The 23873-nt window shown below is 46.2% G+C and overlaps 1 protein-coding gene across 3 annotated transcripts in view; it reads right to left on the minus strand.

Moving 5' to 3' along the window:
- Window positions 1-23873, minus strand: part of NRP2 (neuropilin 2) — a 116424-nt gene that overhangs the window by 56080 nt on the left and 36471 nt on the right. For all 3 annotated transcript variants that reach the window (XM_032278519.1, XM_032278521.1, XM_032278520.1), the window contains exons 4-8: window positions 19620-19850; window positions 18401-18556; window positions 15988-16157; window positions 14029-14184; window positions 1448-1592 (exon numbers count right to left, since the gene is read on the minus strand). In XM_032278519.1, coding sequence (XP_032134410.1) covers window positions 1448-1592; window positions 14029-14184; window positions 15988-16157; window positions 18401-18556; window positions 19620-19850 — 858 coding nt within the window. The remainder of the gene's footprint in view (window positions 1-1447; window positions 1593-14028; window positions 14185-15987; window positions 16158-18400; window positions 18557-19619; window positions 19851-23873) is intronic.

Here is a 23873-nt window from a genome sequence, read left to right on the forward strand (position 1 = left end):
TTGAGAAAATGTGGCTTCAGATCCTGGCTCTGTCACCTCCTAGTTGGGTGACTTTGGGCAAGCTATTTAGCCTCTTTGAGTCTAGGCTTCCTCATCAGTCCCTCGCCCACCTTACCTCACAGGATTGTTGGAAAACACAGGCAAGATGATGAACAAGAAAGGCAGGTGGAGGGGCAGAGATGGCGCAAACACAGGTGTTTTAACTAGAAACCTCAAACAGGGTCACACCTGGAGCACTCCCTGTCAGGGCCGGAATGATTAGGGGAAAGACAGGTGGTTGGATGTCCACTGAATGTCTTCCAGGTCAAAGAGGCAACGTGCTGGCCCTGGGCTGAGCCCGTAAGATAAAGGGGATTGGTCTGTCCATAAATGTCTGGGGCTGATCCAGCCATCACCATCTCCCATCTGCACCCTCTGCATTAGCCTCAACTCCCGCTCTGGTCTTCTCCAATCCACACACCTTGGGTTTCAGCCCATATGCTGTGTCTACGCCCCTCACCTTTTCTTTTGGTCCCTCTTGCCACAGTGCCATTGAGAAAGTTGACCATTGCCTGGTGTGCTTTCCCTCCCCTCTTCACTAGGTCATGTCTGTTATCTGCCTTCTAACCTCACCTCAATCATCAACTCCTCAAAGAAGTCCTCCTTGAGCCCCTAGACTGAGTCAAATCCCCTACAAGCCTCTATTTCCAGACATTGATCATAGTTTTGATTTTACATTTATTTATGAGTTTATCAGTATGTCTGTCCAACTTGTCCATAGGCCCACATAGAACTGAGCCTGTTGTACCTACCATTGTATCCACAGTACCACGCATAGCTCTTGGCCTCTGGTTGAGGCAGCAGGGAGTGTTATTTGAAAGCAGGGGTTTTGGACTGAAACTACCTAGATTCAAACCATGGCTCTAGCTCTCTAAGTCTTGGTTTCCTCACTGGTAAAGTGAGGAGAATAATACTTATAGAGTCCTTATGAGGATAATAAAAGATGTTACATCTAACGTGCTTAGAATGAAATCTGTACATAGTTACCATTCCATAAATGTTAGCTATTAATAGTAGAAATCGTAGATGCTTAAAAAATATATGCTGAATGAAATATTTCCTAGTAATTGTTTTGCCAAGTAGAAGAAAACTCCTGGTGTCAGTATCAGGTCTTTACTTCATATGTGTTATCACTGCCCTTTCCTTGCCACATGCTGTTCCCATAACCCAAAATGCTTTTCCCTTCAGTCATCCCCAAACTAACATTTACTTACCCCCAAGCTCAAGTGTCGTATCCACAGAAAGGCAAATGAATGAATAAAAAGACAAACTCTGGTAGAACTTGAGTCCTTGAGCCAGTCTTTCTGGGAAGGTCATGTAGTATAGTCATGCTGTTTGCACAGAGTTGAAAGGGGGCAGAGCCTAGGACTCAATCAGCACCCCAACCTCGCTGGAGCCCCCACCTCACCTGTGACCCGGCAGCCGAAGAGCTCCAGCCGGAGGGCGATGCCCGAGTGCCAGGTCTGAGGGCGGATCCTAACAAACCTTGTCAGCAGCGGAGCGTGGAGCTTGTTCAGAACCACCTCAGTTGCATCGTTGTTAGCTTGAAATACCTGTAGTGTAAGATGCAAAACCGTCTTACTGAAACTGCTGTTTGTAGCTCAGCCACTTGAGCAGTCTTTGAAGGAGATGGGAAAGTTCTGTTGAATTTTCTTTTTATCAAGCTTGAAAATAATCCATGGGTGTGTTGTTTTGGGCTTTTTAAAGAAATACTGTAAAAAAATTATTTTCTCACACTGTTCTCACTTGAAAATAATCAGTGGTCTTCCCAGAAACTTTTAGAGGGAAGCAAGATTTTGCCTCTGGGCTGAGAGCAGGTAGAAGAAGGAAAACACTTGAGAAGCTAAGGAAGAGAGAGAAAAGTGGAACATTCATTTAAAATGAAGTAAAAATGTCATCTTTTAGGGCTACCAGACCTCACTCACTAGCTTGAACTTGACACTCTCTCTTCCTTATGTTGCAGGCATCTAGAAATATTTGCAGAGTATTTTATAATTGTTGTTTTTGTTAGTTACCTGATGCCATGCCACCCATGAGTGAGTAAGACGATGAAGGGGTACCCTCTACCTACAATGGCCCTACGTCAGTGAACACTTTCTTGGTTCTCTCTGATCTTTGTGGTAGGTCAGGGTTGCAGACGGTCCTTCAGAGTCCTGCTCCAGCTTCCTCTTGCTGTAGTCCCGCCCTGTAATGAAATCCATCCCTGTCCCCATCTGACCAATACATCTCTTATGGGAGGGAAGGCTTTTTGAAACAGCTTCTGATCCAACATGGTGGGAGCAAGTCCTGGCTTTCCAGATGGCCCAGATCAATAACTGCCATATGGACCTTATGCTTTTTTGTGCTCTCTGTTAAAAAAGTAACTGGAGCAAAGTATATGTGAGTTTCTCTTGGTTTTCTTGAATAAGGGTAGAGGGAAAAACCAACTAACCAACCATCACTTCTAAATCATACCTGTCATAGCTATAACAACCAAGGGACTCTGTAAATCTGCATATAGCCAGCTCTGCAACCATCAGCAATTTCTTCTGCTTAGGAGAACTAGATGCTTCGGCTCCCAATATTCAGGGCACGCCAAGTGTCTGGGGGCACCCACAGGGCTGAGACAAGAGGACTAGGTAAACTGGTATATTTGAAGACTTTTCAGCCAGATGCAACAAAACACCTTTGAGTATAATCAATTATGTCTATAATATCCCAGGAGGTAGGCATTATTATCTCCACTTCATTGGATAAGAAAACTGAGGTTCAGAGTGCCTGTCTGGATCAACATCCTTGCCAAGTTTTTGGGCTTTAAGCTTGTAGTTTCTTAGATGGACTCATTTCTTCTAGCAAACTTGCAGATTTGTGTTAGTGGCTGGGGGTCTTGGGGCTCTTAAAGTCTCCAGGCATGGGCTGAATGGAAGTAGGGTCACCATCCAGTGATGTGTTCCCAGTGTGAGTTTATAACCCCACCTTAGAATGGCTCTGAGTAATGGCAAAGAGCAGCAGAGATGTCTAGAGCTCATCGACGACACAGTCCTCTCTTCCCCATGAACTGTGAACTCCATCATTTAACAACCCTGCCTGCTCACTATGGTTAAAAGTTAGAGCAATTTAACAACACACCACTGGAGACACCATGCCTTTTGCAAGTAAACGATGGGAAGTATCTTGCTGAAGACAAAAAGGGAAGCCGATTTTTGCTGGTCCACCACATTCAGTTTAAACCATTGCTCTGGAGCTAAATCTACCATATCTAGGGATGCCCCCAGCCCACTCAGCTTGCTGCTCCCTCCCCTCCTCTGGGAAGTCCTCCGACCCGGGTCGTAAGGTTGGCAGCAGGGAGCACCGAGGAAGAATCTGTTGGTCACTTCTCTCTCCCAGGTTCGATTTTGCTGCTTCCTGTACAGTGATTGCAGGTGAGGAGGAATAAGGAGAATAAGTTAGCAAGGAAAGAAGAAGAGCCCAGGAAATGGAAGGAAAGAGAGTTAGGGCCAGATACCCTGGAGAAGGCCCAAGAGGAGCAGTGCCTGACCCTGCTTCCTTCGTACTGACACAGGGCTCCCCAGCTCTCAAGAAAGGGATAGGGGAGCTACATGCAAGGAAAAGAGATTCATCAGTTCTCTGAGAATTCAGCATGAGGCAGAGGCTTTCTGTTTGTTTTTGTTTTGTTTTGGCAAGGAAGAAGCAAATGCAGCACTTTGCTTATTTCTGACGGGTGCTTTGAGCAGCAGGGGAGTCGGGGAGCGGGAGGGCGGCGGGGTGGGGCTCCACTGGCCTGCTCTCTGAAGATGGTGACGGGGACTGTGTGTGTGGTCGCCATCAGGAGATGCTAAGGAGTTCATATTGGGGGAAAAAAGCTTTACTTGCTACGTGAATGCCTAATTGGAAAGTTGAGTGGATCTGAACTTTAACACTGCTGCTGATCCACAGTATACACACCACGCTGGTACCGTTTGGAAACACAGCATGTCTTATGTGTTCTTAATATCCAATTCTATCTTATCTGACCCCTGCATTTCTCAGCCTTGGCAGGCAACACTAAGAGACCTTTTCTTTCCTCCCTCAGTGAGTAAATGATTGTGTATTTGGGCTGTCTTTGGGGTGGAGGTGTGTGCGTGAGTGTGGCTCGTGTGGGCATGGGGGTGCATGCACTCGTGTGTATGAGCCAAGGATGGGGTCAGTCTTCCCCTGGATACGCATGGTCTCAGGCTCTGGGTGAACCCCTTAATCTCTGCCTGGAGTAGCATCAGTCAGGAAGGGAGGCAAGCACATGGTTTGTGTCCCTTAGGCCATCTACCTGACTGCTCCAATTGAACTTCACTCAACCCTTTCATTTTGCCCACTCTTGTCCCATCCTTAAATCAAATGAAGGATCTTTTCAGTTTAGCTTCAAATGACCCTTCATGTTTCCAAGCCTAATTCCTTAACTGTTTGCTTGTCTGCTTTTGACTTTGTGTTCCTATCTGCCCTCTGTTCTCTGGATGGTGAAGGAACACCATCCTATTTGATTTTTAACACACCTCTCGCTCTGAGTGTGGTATAGTGGGAAAAACAACGCAGAAAAAAAAAAAATACCCGCTACTGAATCAGACGCCAGGAGCCGAGCTCTGCTGCTAATTAGCTCATAAGTGTGGGCAAATATCTCTGCCTCCCTCGGGCCCCAATTTCTTCCTCTGTTAAATGAGGGGATTGTATGAGTTGATTTGTAAGGTTCTCTCTGGCCCCTGCTTCTAAACCTTCCTTCACGTGACTTTTTGTGGTTTGAGCTGCCCTCTCAGGGTCCACTTTGCAACAGGGCGTTTTAGTTCCCTGCTGTCCCTTACAGCCTAAGTGCCTTTGCAGACGATTGCTGTGGATTGTCTCTACACTTTGAATAGTGCCCAGAACACATGGAGAGTGCCCTATCCACAGGGCGAGTATACCTTGTTGCTGTGTTGGTTCAATAACAGTTCAAATTATTAATAACAAAGAGTAATGAATAACAACGCCTTAGTCCTTACATATTGTCTTTCGCCCAAAGATATCAAAGTGCAATTTATGAAAATCCATTTTTAATGAAATATGAAGCAGTTTCTATTTATCCTGACCCAATGGGTTTACAAGGTCTCTATTTTTCTCCCTGCATCTCCCCTATTTATAGCTAGTAAATGCTATCATATATTATACATCTTTATGACTTTCTCAATGCTTCTGTGGTTTTAGAATCACCCTTCATATGTTTTCTGATCAAATTCTCTGAGATGGCTTCTTGGCTTCCAGTCTAGGCACTGCAAGGTAAGGGGTTGTGTGCATGGGAAATGACGCCAGGAAATTGGTTTTATTCCCTATCCCCTGATGACTCACTGAATCACTACAGGCAAATCAATAAACCTTAGATACCTTGGTTTCTCCTTCAGAAAAATAAAGTCGATAACAGGCTTGCAGATAGACACTTATATTTACCGGCCCTCCCTCCAAAGCCTGCGCAGCACCCAGGACAGATATTAGTGTGGAAGTCAAGTAACAAGTATTTGTCACAAGTAACAAATGGGTCTTTACAGAGGTAGGAGAGTTCAAGTTCTAAAAGCCACGACTACTCCCAAGTCCCACCTTGAGGTCAACAACTTACCAGCCATAACTTTGCAGTGAGGTATCCACAACGCTGAGAAAACTCAGCGGATTGCCTTGTATATTATACTCAGAAAGGCATATTATCAAACAGAATGATCGAATGTTAACATCTGCTTTAGAAGCTGGATGTCACAGAGGATATACATTTTAAATTTATTTTAATTAATTAATTTTTGAGAGGGAGTCTTGCCCTATTGCCCAGACTAAAGTGCAGTGGCACAATCTTGGCTCACGGCAACATCCGCCTCCCGGGTTCAAGCAATTCTCCTGTCTCAGCCTCCTGAATAGCTGAGATTATAGGCGCGTACCACCATGCCTGGCTAATTTTTGTATTTTTAGCAGAGACAAGGTTTCATCATGTTGGCCAGGCTGGTCTCAAACTCCTGAAATCAAATGATCCACCTGCCTCGGCCTCCCAAAATGCTGGGATTACAGGTGTAAGCCACAACACCTGGCCCATTTTTTATTAATTTTAAAAGAAAAATCTTAGTATGGTTGTTTACTACCCAAAAGAAAATCACAAGTGTGATCAAGGTGACCCCAGCTTTCTGACAATAGTGTGGATTATGTTGTAATTATTAAAAATATGTGTGAGTGCGTGTTTAAAAAGAAGCTATGTTGAACATAAAGATTTCTTCAAGTGCATCCCTGCAAACCAAGTTTAAAAAGCAATTCAGGGCACAAAGTGGTCTGGATAATCCATTTGGTGCCTCTCCGAATTCTGAATATAATCCAGCATTTTTCAATTGATTCTTGAGGCCTTTGGTTTCTTTTCAGTAGCACAGAACCTGAAAACCATCAGCATTTCCTGGATTTTCTGATTTGCACCTCTAGGGAACGGAGGACCTGCCAATTAAATCGGCTGCTATCCAACATCCCAGTTTGATTGTTATCTACACCCCCAGGAAAAGCAAATCAGTGCATTTTGACCATGCCTGTGAGTCCACATGGCATGGACAACATAATTCAATGTAATATATATATATATATGTGAAATCTAGTAAGAAACATCTAGCCAGAACGCATCACTGATGGTTTCTGAGGCCACCTTTTCTCTTTTCACCCCATTTCTAGCTCCAGTCACCTCTTCTTTGCTGACCCCTCCTTAAGTTATCTTTGAAGAACATGCAGTGACTGGCATAGCTGAGGAGAGCAAGCTTTGCGGCCTGCCTACTTCTAGGCCTCTAGGCAGAGGGATTTTCTGCCCAGCCTGAAGCCTTTTCCTATGTACCATTAATCTTTGCTATCAGTACCCAAGTGCCCAGGACAGTGTAGATGCTACCTGTCATTATGCCTCCCTCTGGGGTCTAAGAGGAAGAAGCTGTCCGAGTCTTTGAGCTCGTTGGAGGAGAGACACAGCTGGCTGTTTCACTCTTCCCCAATGCGGTGGGCCCTTTTGCAGACAAACACCTCTCTCTACGTGCACCGCCTCTCATCTGAGTAGCGCTTCAGCATGCAGCCAGCACTCTCCCATCTCTTCATTACCTACGGTGTGACCTACTGTTTACTTCTTTTTTGCTGTAAATATCTGAAGTCAGCTAGCTCCAGGGACTGCAAAGAAAGCAGGGAAATCTTTCAAAGAGAGCACAGTGCTGGAGCCCTGAGGAAGACATTGTGCATGAGATGTTCTTCTTCTTTTTTAAAATAAATACTTCTCTCCACTAATAAATGTTTCATTGCCTCCAAAGTTCTCACTTTCAATTTACTTGGCACAGACACTCAAGGAGGAGGAAAACAAATCAGGCAGAAGAGAAAAGTGGCAGGAACGCAGGGCAGAGGCTGGGGGAAACCAGAAGCTTGTTTTAAAAACTAGTCTCGGAAACAAATGTGCTGACTCATCCACTCACCCTGACTGCAGATCTGTGCCTGTCCCCCCTCCTGCCCCCTTCCCTTGCATCTGCTCTAAAACCTACCATTGGGTCTACACACAAAAATAAATTGCTAATCAATGAATGCCGTCCTGTTTAATTAATTTGTTGCACCAAACAGGCAAGTGAGGGGAGGGAACTGTTGCACTGGGGAGGAAATGATATAAATGATATAAAGGCAAGGGGCTTTGCTTGTGAATCATGGTCCTGATCTTTCTCCTTTAAAACTCTCCTTTAAAGACAATTTAAAAATGCGTTTTAAAGCTTCTTTCATTCTAGTGGATGTGGGAACTTAGCCAGATATAGAGTCAGAGGCATGTGTGTGTGTTTTCATTGTGTGTGTGTGTATATATATATATATATATATATATGTATGTATGAGAGAGAGAGAGATTAAGAGAACGTAGGAACGCCGGTAGGCAAAGAAGCTCTCTAACAACCAAATGCACATTTTGAACTGTGATGACCTCTGCTCTCATCCTCCTTCACTTTCGGGCTGTTTTTGTCATCAGGCAGCTTTCCTACAGGAAGGAGGAGCTAGAGGCGCTGGGGCAGCTGCATTCTGGGGGGGCGGGGGATCTGCGCATCCCCATCTGTGTGGGCCTGCGGGGCCGCTAGATTTACTGCGGGATTATGTTACCCCATCGAGACGCTGAGCCCTGGAACACAGCATACTAACAGGATTAGGGTTTCAGGATTTGAGACAGGAACGTATCACGGAGGAGCAGGGAGGAGGGCAGTGCAGGGATGGGCTGGAGAAAAGCGGGGTGTGGGGGAGGAGCACAGGATAAGAGCAATGAGCAGGCTTGTCGGGGAATGGCCCATGTCCTAGGAAGATGGAAGGAGAAACTCGGACATTCTAGGACATTCTAGCTGGGCGGGGTGAACCCTCCACCCCTGGAAACCTCCTAACACAGATGTTTGGATTTTTTTTAAGGAGGCACCTTTAACTCCCAGGTAGGCAGACTGAGGGAACTGAGAGTGAGGATCCAAAGGCCTCTGCCATCTGCTTGCCTTTTCTGGTGGAGGCTCTGCAAACCACAGAGCAGGGACAAGGTGACATCAGAGAGTGGGACAATCTACCAGGTGAGGCCTTCACTCCAGTGCTCATCTACATTAGTTGGGGTTGGGGCAAGGAACGTGATTCCTCAGCCCAAGCAAAATCACGGCATCCTTCCATACCCCCTCCGTGTGCTCCTTGTCACTGGCCTCTGTGCACAGCGCGGGCCTGGGAGTTTAACATCAAGGCTATCAGCGCCAGGGAGGCGCGCCTTAGCTCCTGGAGACAGTTCAGCACCCACGGGAGCTGGGTGATGCTGGCCGCAGGAGCCTGATAGAGAAAAGGTTCAAGCTTCTGTATAATGAAATTTTCCCTGGAGCTTCCTAAGTGGAGAGGCGAAAGGTCTGAGCTCATCCCATGGCAAATGGATAAGGGACAAACTTAATTACCTAGGGCACTGGATTCTTCTCAGTTATAATTGAGGGGGTCAGATACACTGAGGGACTTGAACTTGGAAAGGGTATCAGCCCCCCTCAGAGCACACACAACCATGGTTAGATGATGCTGTTCTATCCATGACTTCTGAAGGCTGGTGTCCATTACAGTGGGAGGCACTGTCCTAAGCTCACATACAACAAACAAAATTACTACCACAAAAGGAATAAGGGGAAGCTCATCATCTGCCAGGAGGTTTAAAAAAAAATTTTTTTTTTTGAAAATTCAGATGATCAAGTGGAGCCATAACTGCACCCCTAACAGAACAATGAGGCTAGGAAAGATAACATTTATCTGAGGCAGCTGAACGCAGGCTCCATCAGATCCAGGGAGAGGTCTGGATGACTTATCGTGGTCCATTCTAGGCCTATGATTTTAAAAGAGGCCCATAAATATCCCATGGGGCCTTCTTACTTTCTAAATTGATAACTTGCTTCTACTCAAGAAGAGCTTTGTGGGTCTATACATTAATTATATCCGTGGAGAGCCTTCCATCTACAGATCTCAAGGTTCGTTGCCGGTAGCAGCTGCTGCGCCATTCCATTTGGACTGGGTGGAAACACTGAGGCGTGGAGCCACTAAGAGACATTTCCAAGGTCACTCAGCGCCCTGTTTTAAGAAGGTCTGAAAATAGATGTCACATGCTTCTAGCTGTTAGCCAACTGATTTGGGGGTTTGGTTTTCTGACGCCACTCTTTCTCTTCTCCCAAGTCTCTCTGATTTAAAAATGATTTGTTTTAATTTAGAAAATAAATACAGGACAGGGGATTTTTGAAGTGGAGTGTTTGTTTGTTTTGAAGGGATGTGGCCAAATCAAACAAATGGCAACTCCTTTCAACTCTCCATCCTCATGATTCTGCGGTGGGGCCCAGCTCCACAACAATGAGCCTAGTGGGTTAAGCCGTGTACGAGCTCATGCTACATGCAGAACTTCACTGGAGGGGAGGCTCTCCAGGACAATGGGCACCTCTCAGCCCTTAGACTGAACATTTAGGAAGCCAATTTCCCTCTGGATGCAAGGTGAAGAGTAAGGCCTAGGTCAGATTGTGGAGAGCACCAGCCTAGACATCCAGGTCTGGTGACCAGGCACCATCCATGGAGGCTCCACAGCTTCCCAGTCCCTGCAGCAAGGCACTTAGTGTCTCAGAGCTCCAATTCCACAGTTGTGAAACACTGTGAAACTCTCTAGTGATTAAGCTGGTGCCTGAGGATTTTCTGAGTCCCTTGGAGGTCATCCTTACATTAATGTGATGAGCTCATTGCATTCCTTCCACTCCTCATGGGGTAATTCTGAAAACTCTTGGACCCAAGTCCTACCTCATCTCTATCTTCACCCATCCAGCCTCAGTCTGGCCAATTGCATGTATTTGACACCCCACAGACTTTCTCTTTTAGCCCATATTTCCCCCAAATACATCAGAATAGCCCACAAACACTGTGACTAAGTACCAGAGCTAGGTCAACAAGGGAGATGCCAGTGTGTCCCAAATGAGGGGGAACTGAAGATAAGGGATTTTGCCTAGACAAATAAGGGCAATATTCTCTCTTCCCTGTCCTGTCACCAGCTGTGGTTCCATTCCTCAGGCACAGTCTATCCCCCAGGTCAGACTCATGGAACCAGCCTCTCAGGAGAGCAGGACCTTGACCACGATCTTTTGCTTCTGAGCTCTTCCCATCGCTCTCCATGTGCCCCTCTTGGTATGTATGTACATAATTGTGCCTGTAATTATGTACACATACACGAAACTTCTACTGTTATATTAACAATGCCATGTCTACATCTGCCGTGTTACTAACATAGCTGGGGAAACCAAAAGCAGTAGTTTCTGCTTGTGGTTTCTGAAGAAATGTATGCAAAGCAATTTGTATAATCTAAGGGAGCACGTGGGTTGGATATGGGTTCCATCAGGCAGATGAGCTCTCTGCCTTGTGGTTATGCCATAAATATACATCAGGCAGGCCCACCCTATGTGAGAATCATAGGTTCCATATTTATGGCATGTGGAATTGGATAAAAATTTGGGATGTGCTGTGCATGTGGGCTGTGTAACCAGGCTGCATTTTGCCAGGAGACTTGCAGCGCCCCAGCAACAGTGTGACTGGCCACTTTCTCAGAGGCAACTTCATGATAACCTGTTAGATGGGAAGAGACCAAGAAAAGGCTGCTCCCGGACTAGGGGAGGCTGGAAAAGAGTTCCTTAGTCTTCCCCACTCCCTGGCAGCAAGAAGGAAGGCATTCTTTCAGAGGCCTAGGCCTTGCCCCAGCCCAGCGTGGGTCCACGCTGTAAACAGTCTTTTGCCAAGACATCGTGTAGCCATCCCCCACTACCTTGAACGCTCATTAATCTTGTTTTTCTCTGACTTCCCGAATTCCCCGGTCTTTGATGTGCTGCATTGGTGTTGACAGTGACCAGGGAGTTGAAATCGAGTTCCCACATTTCCGTCCCAAATGTCACAATCCCTTCTTCCCTCCCTGCACACTGGAAAGGCATTTGCAAACCTTCCCTCTTCACTGCCCAGCAGAGCAGGCGGCTGCCTTCATCTCTGCTTTGCTTTTCTGCTAAATCCTGTTGTCTGAATTTCACTTTCAAGCCCACCACTTAGCACCAGTTAGCTTGGCACAGTGCCCACCATCCAGCGGCTACAAAGAAACTCAGTGGTGGCACTCGGCGTGGATGAAGCCTCTTCCTCCGCTGCCCCCGAGTCCCCTCCCCACCCCTCGCCTCCCCCCATGGCATCAAATCAAACTGCGGCAGACTTGACAAATCTATTTGGCACAGTTCACTCAACTATTTCAACCTCAACAGCCCAGAGAGCTGCACTGACGCACCGTGAATGGGGCGGAATCTGCACATTAAATACAGATACCTGAGCGAGAGATTGCTAACGAAGGGGCAGCTGAGACCATCCTTGCAGGAGAGACAAGGAAAGCCCCCTGGGCACCCACCACACCCGCAGTGGGGCGAGGGAGCTCGGAGAGTGGGGCAATGCCTAATTGGCAGGCTCTCCATTTTCCTGCCTCCTTCTAAGTACACAGAGGATGAATTTCTAAAGGGGAAGAGAAAAGGCCTTTCCTCTGCCCCAACTCCGTTTATTTGGGCAGGACTAATTCAATAAAACAAAAACAAAAACAAAAAAACTCTCAAGTTACCCCTTGGCTCTTGGGGAAAGAAATCTAGCCAAGTGGGGAAAGAGGAGGCAAAAGACAGAGAATGTATCCACTATGAAAAAGCTGAGAAAAATAATTCTGAAGACCACAAAGCTAAATTCAATCTTCCGGAATATCTTCCCTGAAGAATGAATACCAGGGATAAAGCCAGGGAGGACAGCATTTTATGAAAATGTGCAGTGCTAAGGTCTTTCCAAAAGCAGATTTCCTACAAATGATGTTTTAAATAGCATCCTGGTCCATCTGCATGCTTTTAAAACAGCTTATGCTACAGTATCCCTCCGGCCTGGCTGCTTAGTCATTCCGCCTGGACTGGGAGACTATCAGGTGAGCCTTGCGCCTCTCCCCAGGGACCACTCCTGCCCGGCTTCCGGCCCTCATCTTCTAGCTGAGCTTCCGAGATCAGCTTATAAATGAAAAGGGTGGGGTGGAACCAAGTTTCAGCCCCCAAGCTCCTGGCACCCAGTGCCAATTCAGGCTGGCCATTCTCAACTGACACTTGGCAAGTCTTCCTGAAACCAAGTCAGTGGGAAACCAGACCTGGCCCAGCACATCTTTTACTTGCTAAGTACCTCACTTTCTTTATCGGGGAAATTGGGCAGTTGTATGCGTGTGTGTGAGATACCTGGTAATATCCAGAAGCCATGGTTTTCAGATGAGTGGTACCCCATTACTATGGCGATTTCAATTAAAAAAAAAAAAAATCTACTCCTTTCCCCATTTCCCAAGTGAAACTGTCAACATTATAGATCAGGATTTTCTGGGTCTCAGGTTTCCAGCTGCACCAGCCAGAGCAAGCTGCCTTGGGGCAGTGACAGAAGCCAAGGAAGATTCTCTATGGAAAAGATCTGTGGCCTCCCCAGGCTTGGCCACATGTGCCCCATTTTGATAAATCACACCCTGGCAGACCAGGGCCTGGTGGAACTGTAACGCTGCAGGAGAGACCCTCTTCCTGCCTCCCCACCTCCCTTTTAGGGAAGGAGAATCAGCCTCTGGGAATCCCCTGGACATCACGCTCTCCTTCCAGACCTCTGCACCAGCTCCTAATCTGCAGGGAGCACCGTGCCCTGTGCTCCCATCACAGACATCCCAATCCCACTCTCACAAGGCCCTGGCTGTTTGCAATAAGCCCCCATGTGCTGAGTGTGCTGTGTATATACACATATAGCCAGCACATCGCCCGTGCCAGCTGCAGACCCAGAATGTCATGTGTCTTAAGAAAGTGGAGTGCCAGACATTCATCCATATGTATACAACAAAAGCCCCGCATCACCCACACAGACCACACCTCCAGGCGCTGCAGACGCGGGAGGCACCAGCAGAGAGAATTCAATGCCTCACCACTAAGCATGATTGCCATTTCAGAGCCCATCCCCAACAAACTGAATTTCTCATTACTTATTGTCCTCTTTCTTCTCCGGGACATTGTGATTCCCTCTCAGGATTTGTGCCCTTTTATTTCCAGAGCTCGGTAACTCCTGAACTGTAGTATCATGTGGTTTTGTGATTGTTAAGCCAGCATGTGGAAGGGACTCAGGCCATAAATGTTCAGTGAATCCTGTGCGGGGAGAAGCGGACTGGGGATACATTTTCTCCTTCATTTGAAGTCAGAGAACACTCTGCAAGCTCTCTCTCTCTGCTGTGCAAGATGCAACAGAAACCAGGCTGTCAGAGAAATGGTGTTTTCCAATTGCTTTAGCCTAAGAGAGATTTTCAGGGCCAGCGCGACCCTTGCTTCCATTAATTATCTGAGCCTCACTACACAAGGCCTTCTCTCCTGTAGGGGGTTGCTTTAAAGCTCTCCTGATCCCATCCCTACAGCCCTGGTTCAATGTGCCTTTAAGGTAGGATCATGGATTTACCTTGTGGTTTTTGCCATGCCGGTACACCATCCAGTCCTCACCATTGGTGCTGACTTCCAGCTTGTAGGATTTGACATAGTAGCCATTCTTTGTTTCCCTGGAAATCGCTCCCTGTGTTGCAATGGCCGTGAGCATGGTTAAAAAGCGCAGGTCCACCTGGGGAAGAGAGGGCAGGAGTAAGAGACCACCATTCCCAACACAGGGCAGTGTCTCGTTTTATTTCTAAAGGACACCATCATTAGACTTTACTCCCAACCTATATCTGTGATTCACTGAGACATACTTGTAATTAGTATCAGTTTGCAATTCCACTGGACAATTAAACTCACATTATCTGACACTAAATCAGACTCCTTGAAAAGTTAGATTGTCTTTGACCTCTCTTTTGCAGATATGAATTGACAGTACTCAGTTTTTCTTAACCATTGAACATCTAGTACTATAATCCCTTCTTACTGAACGATGGCCTGTTTTGGACAGTGAAAACAGATGCTGCTTTAAAGAAACAAGGCTGAATCTACTCCCCTCCACTCCTGTCCAATACAATCCAATTCACATATAATGCCCTAGTTGCAAAAGTCATACTCATAGCGGCATCCCCTCCCCACACCCCCTCGCTCCATTGTGTATTTAGTTGCTCAGGTCACTAAGGGGTCAAAGGGCATGTAGAGTCTGCCCAAGCAATTAGGCTTATGCACCAAGGCCTGACCTTTTGCTCTATGAGGAGGATGACCAACATTTTAAGGTACTTCTGCTCCCACAATGCCAAACCCATTTGGAAATTGCTGGATGTCATTCTTTTGCTGGCCATGGTGTTTCTTAATGGTAATCTCCATGTGACCAAAATGTAGCTAGCACACACTGGCTAAATTCAATTCTGTAAGCCCTTATTGGTGACCTACAATGTGCTCAGCATTACTGAACATTCAAGTCAGTAAACAGTGCTGTCTACACGTATGAGAACAGGTGGATGGCAACAGGAGAAAGTATATGATTAAGGTCAAAGATATGGGATGCCAATTATAAAGAACTTTCTGGAAGCTTTGCAGGCTGAGGGGAGACAGATTTTTGGAGAGGCATCGAGGAGAGACAGTGACAAATGGCCCCAGTGCTTGCTGTTAGAACCTTTGTGGACTCTCTAGAGTTTCTAAGTGGTCTCTCTCCCTTTCCTGTTGTCTGCTTTGCAACATCCTTCTTAGAGCAGAGGTCACCATGTCACATCAGAGCTAGGACAGGCTTGTCAGTGGGTCACAAGGCTGTCTTACGTGTGTCATAAAAGCAGTCACTGCTCTAGTGTGGAACTAGTAGCTTGCTTTGCCCTGTTTACTTCTTCCCAGGGGATGAGAATTGGAGAAGTGTGCAGTATGGGAAGATTATTCAACATGAGCTGTGAGTTTCATTCAGAATAAAGAAAACAGTGGTCTAAAGAGATGCTGCTGAGCATCTGGGCGCCTTGAGTTCCATTCCTGGTAGTGACATTTTCCCATGTGTTCTTCTGATAGCTCTGTGCAAAACCTTCCTGGCAGGGCTCTCTCCAAATAGCAAAGATCATGAGAAGCTGTCATGTGCAGCTAGCACCTCAACAAACCTGCCCTTAGGAGAATGCCCCCCATGTCTCTGATGCCTCCCTGTGCCAAGAATGAGGATGCTCTGAACTGCTTATGAAACGTTCTTTGGATATCTATAGTGATAGGGCAAACAGCATCCTGGCCAAACAACTTCTCCCAGGCCCAGTAATCTCTACAAGGGCAGGGGCAGGCTCCCTCTCATCAATGCCAGCATGTAACCCAGTGCTTGGCATACACATCTATTTGGATGAATGAATGAATGAATGAATGGAGTTCTCAAGTACGCTGTGTTTATTTTCTTTGTGTCCTCTGTCCACTGTATTTGAGGAGCTACCTCCTGCCCCAGCAATACATACACACTCTGCACATTCTGTGTTATCTGCTCAAGTACCTGGAGATACTCCTTGTTGGAATCCAAGTTGGGGGTCCAGCCATTGTCATTACCATGGAGCCGGCTTTGTTGAGGGGTCCACCTCCCATCAGAGTAGGTAGATGAGGCACTGATCTGTTCATTAGCAATCCGGCCAGACTCCATGCCCAGAGGGACATTGCACTGAAAGTCTGAGGAAAGGAGATGGCCAAATGCAGAGTTAGGCCTTCCAACCCAATATCCTGGGGTCCCCCAGATGCTGCCTCCTTTCTAAGGACAAGTCCTTGCAGGCACTTCCTTATTTAACAGACCCTAATTATATGCTCACATTTTAAAACAACTACACCAAGTCATGAAGCTTGACAACCCCTCTGGGTCTGAAAGAAACTAAATTGGACCTAAAAGAAATCAGGCTAAGAGTAAATAAGAGAATCTTCATACAAATTAAAAACACAATCTAAAGCACAAGAACTGTTACTGCTGCAGGCTACAGATGCCAGATGCACCATTACTGCAATACAGGTAAATGTGAGATAAGACTCGTGGCGATTTGGGTGATACATCGTGGGAAGCCTGCTTTATTAATAAACACCCAGGAGGCACTTTTGCTTCCTTTTTCACTCAGCTGTCTTGTGAGTTCTGGCACAGAAGACAGACATTACAAAGCATAAATACCTGTCTTTGGGAGAGCTCTCCATGAGCACATGCATGTCACTCTCTATCCCCCTGCACCACCTGTCTGGACAAATAGACCCGGAAGTCGCTTACTCTGGCCTTGTGCTGTCAGCCGCATTGCTGTCCTTCCATGAATGCCATGAACACTGATGAATATGTGTGTGTCCATGTGTCTAAGATGTGCCAGCAGTCCTTATCAGGTATCAACCTATTCTTTTTTTTTTTTTTTTTTTTTGAGACAGTTTTGCTCTGTTGCCCAGGCTGCAGTGCAATGGCGTGAACTTGGCTCACTGCAACCTCCACCTCCTGGGTTCAAGCGATTCTCTTGCCTCAGCCTCCCGAGTAGCTGAGATTATAGGCACCCACCACTATGCCTGGCTAATTTTTGCATTTTTAGTAGAGATGGGGTTTCACCATGTTGGTCAGGCTGGTCTCGAACTCCTGACCTCAGGTGATCTGTCCGCCTCAGCCTCCCAAAATGCTGGGATTACACGTGTGAGCCACCTCTCTCAGCCAGGTATCAATCTATTCATTACTCTGTGACTGCACTAGCCATTCACAGGACCTGGTGCAATTTGCCATACTGTTTCTTTGTCACTCAATCTTCAGAAGCTCTTTGATGAAAATGCAAATGCAAAACTCAGCAACCTTCCTGCAGGCCAGGCTGTTGTGTCTGTAGTTCTATATACGGTGAATTGTCTGTAATCAGGGCAGGATTTCCACAGCTCAAATCATTTTTAAAACTGCTTCTTTAATCTTTAAAGTTATCATTTGGGGCTGGGCATGGTGGCTCACACCTATAACCCCAGGATTTGGGGAGGCTGAGGCAGTCAGATCATTTGAGGTCAGGAGTTTGAGACCAGCTTGCCCAACGTGGCAAAACCCCACCTCTGCTAAAAATACAAAAATTAGCCAAGCATGGTGGTGCATGCCTGTAGCTCCAGCTACTTGGGAGACTGAGACACAAGAATTGCTTAAACCTGGGAGGTAGCGAGTGCAGTGAGCCGAGTTCGCGCCACTGCACTCCAGCCTGGGCGAAAGAGAGAGAGTCCATTTCAAAAAAAAAAGTTATCGTTTGGGTTTCTAAGTAGAAATGGCAGCACATTTGAAACACATGTCCAAGAGCCACTGGTTTAAAGATGTTAGTGCTGAGGGATTGATGGCTTAGACTGCAAGTCCCACAGCAGCTGCAATCGGAGTTTTTAATTCCTTGCTTAGTGGCTGGCACATGGTAGCAGCTCCACAAACTATCTTTGGTGGAAGTGTGAAGTCCAGGTCCAAGCAGTTGTACCAATCTCACCAGGAAAACATTACCCAGCCGCAGAGGTGGTTAATGTAAAAAATGGTTCAGTTTTGTGACAGTGCCCCCTGATATTTTGAGAGGGAAAAAATGGCCAGAGACTGAAAAAAAGCTAACACAGGAGGGACCCTGTGTAGATCACCCTAACTAACCTCTCTTTCATGGTCCCATGACTTTCCTTGAAAATAACTAATTCTTGGTACACACACACACACACACACACACACACACACACACACACACATATTTTAAAGAAATAAGCACCCAGATTGACATGTGTTCTTTTCTCATCAACCTCTTCCTGGCAAGAGGATATGTGCACCTCTACCTCGGATGCCACCATAAGCTCTACTGTAAAGTTCCCACCTCCTCTCTCATAGAGGTCATCCTCTCTTCACCTGTGCACCCTCACAGCCCTGATGGAAGGACAGGACAGAGGTTCCCAACCGGCCAACTCACTCTCTAGTGGCTCTTGATGGACCAGGTAGTAACGCGCAGAGAAGCCATCCCTGGCCACCGCCATGTCCGTGTGAAAGGTCAGGGAGAGGATCCCCGTCGATGAACGAAGTTCAGAGGGTATTTTGGCCCCACAGTACTTGCCAATCAGGGGGCCAACTGGACATTCAAGACAAAGAGAAGTCAGTGGAAATGAAAATGTCAAACTTGGTTTTCCCTCTATTTTCCCTTCCCATCATCGTGTGTTATTCAGTGGCCCATCACTTGTACACCTTGCCATAAAAACCAAAGATATGTTTTAAGAATAATGGCTAATATCTTTCTTGCACATTAAAAAGCACTTTCACTTTTTAATTAAAAAGGTACAGGCCGCTGTCACTGGCTTCGTTCTGTTCTCAGTGCCCTGGAAGATGAGCTGGAAAGGTATCATTACAATGTCTGTTCTATGGAGGAAGTAACAAGTTTGGAGAGCTCATGAGATTTCCTTATTCATACTGCTAGGAAATAGCAGAGCTGGGCTTCCAACCCAAGTTTTCTGACTCAGTCGTATGCTTTAACCAGGAAATAAAATTGCTCTTATTGTTTAGGCATCAGGTCTCCTTTATGCTGGAAAATACTTAAAGTGACTACAAAAGTGAAAGGTTTATTCCTCTCCAATACTGATTAGACCCAAGATCTATGTTGGTCTTCATCTGAGAAGGACTGGTTGTTCTTGGCCTTGGGCGATGTACCTTTTCAATATCTATGACTATATTAATAATTTTTAAATTATGGTAGTAATAATGATGATGACAGCAGCTAACTTTATACAGGTGAGACATAGATAAGGTAAGTAACTTGTCCAAGGTTGCACAGCTGGTGAATAGCAGAGCCCAGCCAGTCTGGCTCTAGAGTCCTTCTGTTTGGTCACAAGGGTTAGCCACTGAGCAGCTTTCTAGCCTGACAACTTGGAGTAGAAATGAACACTATCTGTAAGTGTTCTCATCCTTTCCAAGTAGCTATTTAGTCTCCTATCCTTTTCTAAAGAAATATTTCCAGGAAAGTAGACTGCCTTCATGTAATTTCTCTCAAGCCAGCCTTGGTGAAGGAGAAGAGAAAGTCGTCATGGGTCATGTAAGAACTCACAGGAGCTTTGAAGTCTTTGTTCTTCCTCTTTATCATCACTAAAGCAATTAACAGGCAAAGGCCAAGCTACTGAGGAATGCCTCATGACATCACTCACCATGTGGAATGCCATCCCAGATGTCCAGCCAGTCGTACTTGCAGTCCCCCTCTCCCACCTGCAAAGGGTCATGCTCCAGGTCAAAGAGCAGGAACTGCAGGATGATCTCCATCTTGGGTTTGGCCAGGATGGTAAAGGTGCAGTCCACGTTGTGTGGATACTTGTCAGGAAACCCAGGGGATTCGATGGTCCCGTTGGGGCTTGTGAAGTTTTTTGAGCAATCTTCAGAGCCTGTATGTAAAAGAGAACTGTAGCACTAAGAAGAAGACGCCTTTCCTAGCAGCCTCTGTCACATAGGTTATTTAAATATTTGGGCCCAAACTCTTGAGGACCTCTTTTTGTTGCCTCTGGAGTGGTCCTTGAAGCAATATACTCTTCACAGGCACGTTTCAAGCCCTCAGAAATTAGGGAGGCACAGCTGGCTTGCTCTACATATGAGAGTGAGAGCAGCAATTGAGGAATTGGGGGGTGGGGTTAGAGTAGAGAGAAGTGTGTATGTGTGTGTGTGAGTGTGTGAGAGAGAGAGAAAAGGGGGGAGGATTCTCTTGAAAAGAGGAACAGAGTCTTCTTTCTCAATTACTCAGCTGCTCGCTCCAGAAATGTAAGTTATTTCAATCCTTAAGGAAGGCTTGCTGATTGCCAGCAGGGAAAACAATGTTACCCCTTATTTATTGCTGACCTCAACACTAGCCCCTATTGTCCCACAGCCAACCAAGTGCCCCCTTCTCCTTCCAAGATCCAAGGTGCCTCAGGGGAGGGGCAAAGGGGAGCTTGGGTCTCATTCATGTCATGACTGTATTAAAACGAGCTGCTCTGTAGTGGTCGGACAATTAACAATCGACGTTTTTAGCTGGTGGATCACAGCAGGCCGTTGGGGATGTTAAAGGCCGCTCCGGCAACAAGTTTGGAAAAATGCAGCAGTGCATTGACATTTGGAAGGCTTCTGGCTCCTTTGTGGTGTGGATGGCCTTATTTTTCTCCTGAGCTCTTGTGTCTGCTTTCTTGGGACGCATGGAAGGATCCTGATTAAATGCGGCACACATTTGCATCCTGGTGCAAGCTTGGATGGCAGCAGAAGCAGGAGCAGGAGCTCCTAAGAGGATTACAGCCACCCTATCTCTTAATGCCTATAGGTGGAGTCATATTAAAAGGGCTCTTGTGCTTTAACCCAGCCACCATTTGCCAGGGCAGCACCACAGATGGCTCCCAGGAGCACTGCAACCCAGACCCATGGACCCACGGAGCACGAGCTCATACACGTTCACGCAATGAATGAAAATGCTGGACAATTAGAATTGATTTCACTCATTATGTTCTGATTTTAAAATTAGAAAAGGAGGCAGGATGTTTGAGGAGGATAATAGACATTCTAAGCATTAAAAAGAAAACAAAAAAAAAAAAACAAGAAATAATCGATAAACTAGGTGTTTACTGGCAGGAAGTGTCCTCTGGGGTTCACACTGAAATATAACTAGGTGATGTCAATACACTGATCTTAGCCTGCAGCAATGTCTTTATCCACATTGGAGGAGGCCTCTCTTTGAGTCTCTTTATTGATGACAGCTTTCTGAAAAGAGGCAAATGTCTGATTTGGAAGAAGTGCCATGCAAATAAGTGGGGATGGAGAACTTGCAACTTTCTTTAGCACCAGACAGAAAATTCCGCTATCTCCTACCTATCCATCCATCACTTCCTACTTTCCACCTTGTGCTGTGCCTTGACAGGGTAGGAACTAGGAACACATGAGGGTAAGGGCTAACATTTGCATGGGTTCTGTGGAGGCTCTAAGCAGCCGCTCTCAGAGGCTCTGCACCCCATCATTCATATGCATGGCAGCAGCAGGGCAGGCCCAGAGTTTTCAATGGGCAGCTAGTCCTGGAGGGATGAGCTGGGGCCGCCTCCCCCAGCTTTGTTTACGATTGGGCTTCAGACTCCTGAGGGCCTCCTCAATGGCCCGGGATGAGGCAATTCAGCAAAGCCAAGCCAGCTGGCAGGTCTTCAGGGGGCCAAGAGGAATTTTGAAAAGGTTAGAGTTTATGGCTGCTGTGCAGCATTCTTCATGTGGGCCACTCAGCTGAGCCTCACACATAGTTGGGAGGAAATTAACTCTCTATTCACTTCTTGCTTGAGAGCTAGAAAGAGCCTCCTGACATGCTGTCTTAGAGCCTGCTCTATTGTCATTCCCTTTGAAGGCAAGGGAAATCTCCACCCCCTGGGAGTGGGGAATTTTCTGGTGGAATCTTTCTTTGGTCCCTGTCATTGGTGGGGCATGAGTGCTTCCACGATGGCCATCTAGTGAGTCTAAGAGAGGCCTGGAGAATGTGAAATTCTAAAGTACCCATAGTTCCCGGGTCCTGAGCTTCTGCATCTGACTGAAAAGAAAATTTCATCCTTAGGTACTTAAAGCAAAAAAAAAAAAAAAAGCATTTCTGATATATGGCTATAAATGGGTATATCCTATGGCTTATTTTGAAGGAGGTGGGAAAACTTTTGTCCAGTTTTATCTATTTTTATGCAGAAAAATCAAACCTGTCTCCTAACATCATGCATTCATCTCTAATCGCACCATCTCACTGTTGGCAGCATTACAAACGCAGCTGGATGGCAAGTGCGGAGAAGAGATCTCAGAAAAGGGGGCAGAAGCTGGCTCTTGCAGACATCTGCCTAATCCAAAATCCTTTTCTGAGATGTGTTAGAAGGTTTAAAGGTTAAAAGAAGAACTCAAGTCAACAAATATGCAAGCCCACTCAGTGCTAAGATTGTCCGCAGAAGCTGGGGGATTTGAGTTGCGGTGAATGATTTCATACGAAAGGACTCTGCTACGAAAAATGCCCACTCTGTTTTCCTGCTGTGAATTTTACAATAACTCTGCAAGTAGAAGAATCTGCAGGTATCAAGACATTTAAAACATAATGGATTTGCCTGGAGCTGAGTTTGCCTTCCCCACAGAAGGTGAATTCAGTTCCTAAATTCAGGAAGTAGAGGCAGTACGCACTCAGGGTTTTCTCTACCTCTGTGAATGACCCAGAAATTTCAGTTTCTAAAGTGTCACGGGCAAACAGGAAAGTAAACCTGATCTTGAACTTATGGTTAAAGGAGCTTCAGGAAAAAACTCAAACACACACACATTTTCCATTGATTTTGTTTTCAATGTGACATTTTATGTTAAATTTTTTTTTTCCTTTTTCTGTTCTGCTCAGGATATCTTGATTTGGGATCTTTTAAGTTTGTGAGTTGTTCTGGCTTACCCTTTTAAATGCAGACAGTCTGGTAACATATAGAATCTTTAATATGCCACTTCACTTAGGGCAGACATGAACCTTCCACGCCAGCCACATGTCCTGGTCTGCACTCACACTGTGGGTCCTGCAGCAGAGCCTCACCAGGGTATTGTGCCACTGAAGGTTTCTAGAGACCTCTGTATGGCTACTAGCAGTGTATCTGTGTTTACAGTTTCCCCCGCTTCTTCCTCTGTATGAATCCCACTAGCAAACATAGCTGTGTTTGGATTTCTTCAGCATGTCCACCCATTTCTTTCATGTTCTGTAGATGACGTAAACTTTGTATATTTTCTCTCCTGACTCCAACAATGGAAATATGGGTATAGGACATGGCACCTGCATGAATGCTCATTTTTCTAAACTTCTCTGTTTTGAATTTGGCACCCTTGCACATTTCTGTGCTTTCTATAAGCCTTTTTTTTTTTTTAACTGAGTTTCACTCTCGTTGCCCAGGCTAGTGTGCGATGGCATGATCTTGGTTCATTGCAACCTCTGCCTCCTGGGTTCAAGCGATTCCTCTGCCTCAGCCTCCCAAGTAGCTGGGATTACAGGTGCGTCCCACCACACCTGGCTAATTTTTGTATTTTTAGTAGAGATAGGGTTTTGCCATGTTGGCTAGGCTGGTCTCAAACTCCTGACCTCAGGTGATCCACCTGCCTCAGCCTCCCAAAGTGCTGGGATTACAGGTCTGAGCCACCACATCTGGCATATGTAAGATTGACTTTCACGCGGAGAGTTGCTCTTCCAGCAGCAGGTGGGTCTGCGGATAGGTTCAAGTGGCCCTGAGAAGGCTGCTGTGCTCTCATTTGCTCTCGCACATTGCCAGGAGTGTGGCTGTTGTTGGCAAGGCTGTGTCTCACAATCTCTTCACTAGGCAACCCCAATCCTTAGAGCAGGCTACTCCATTTCTCCAAGCCGAAGCCACCTAGCTCCCTTGGCTGTCACCATTGTTTCTAAGCGGTTCACAGACTTG

The sequence above is a fragment of the Sapajus apella genome, unplaced genomic scaffold, assembly GCF_009761245.1.
Source record: "Sapajus apella isolate SASKATOON/1434 unplaced genomic scaffold, GSC_monkey_1.0 scaffold10, whole genome shotgun sequence".
In the NCBI taxonomy this organism is placed as follows: domain Eukaryota; kingdom Metazoa; phylum Chordata; class Mammalia; order Primates; family Cebidae; genus Sapajus; species Sapajus apella.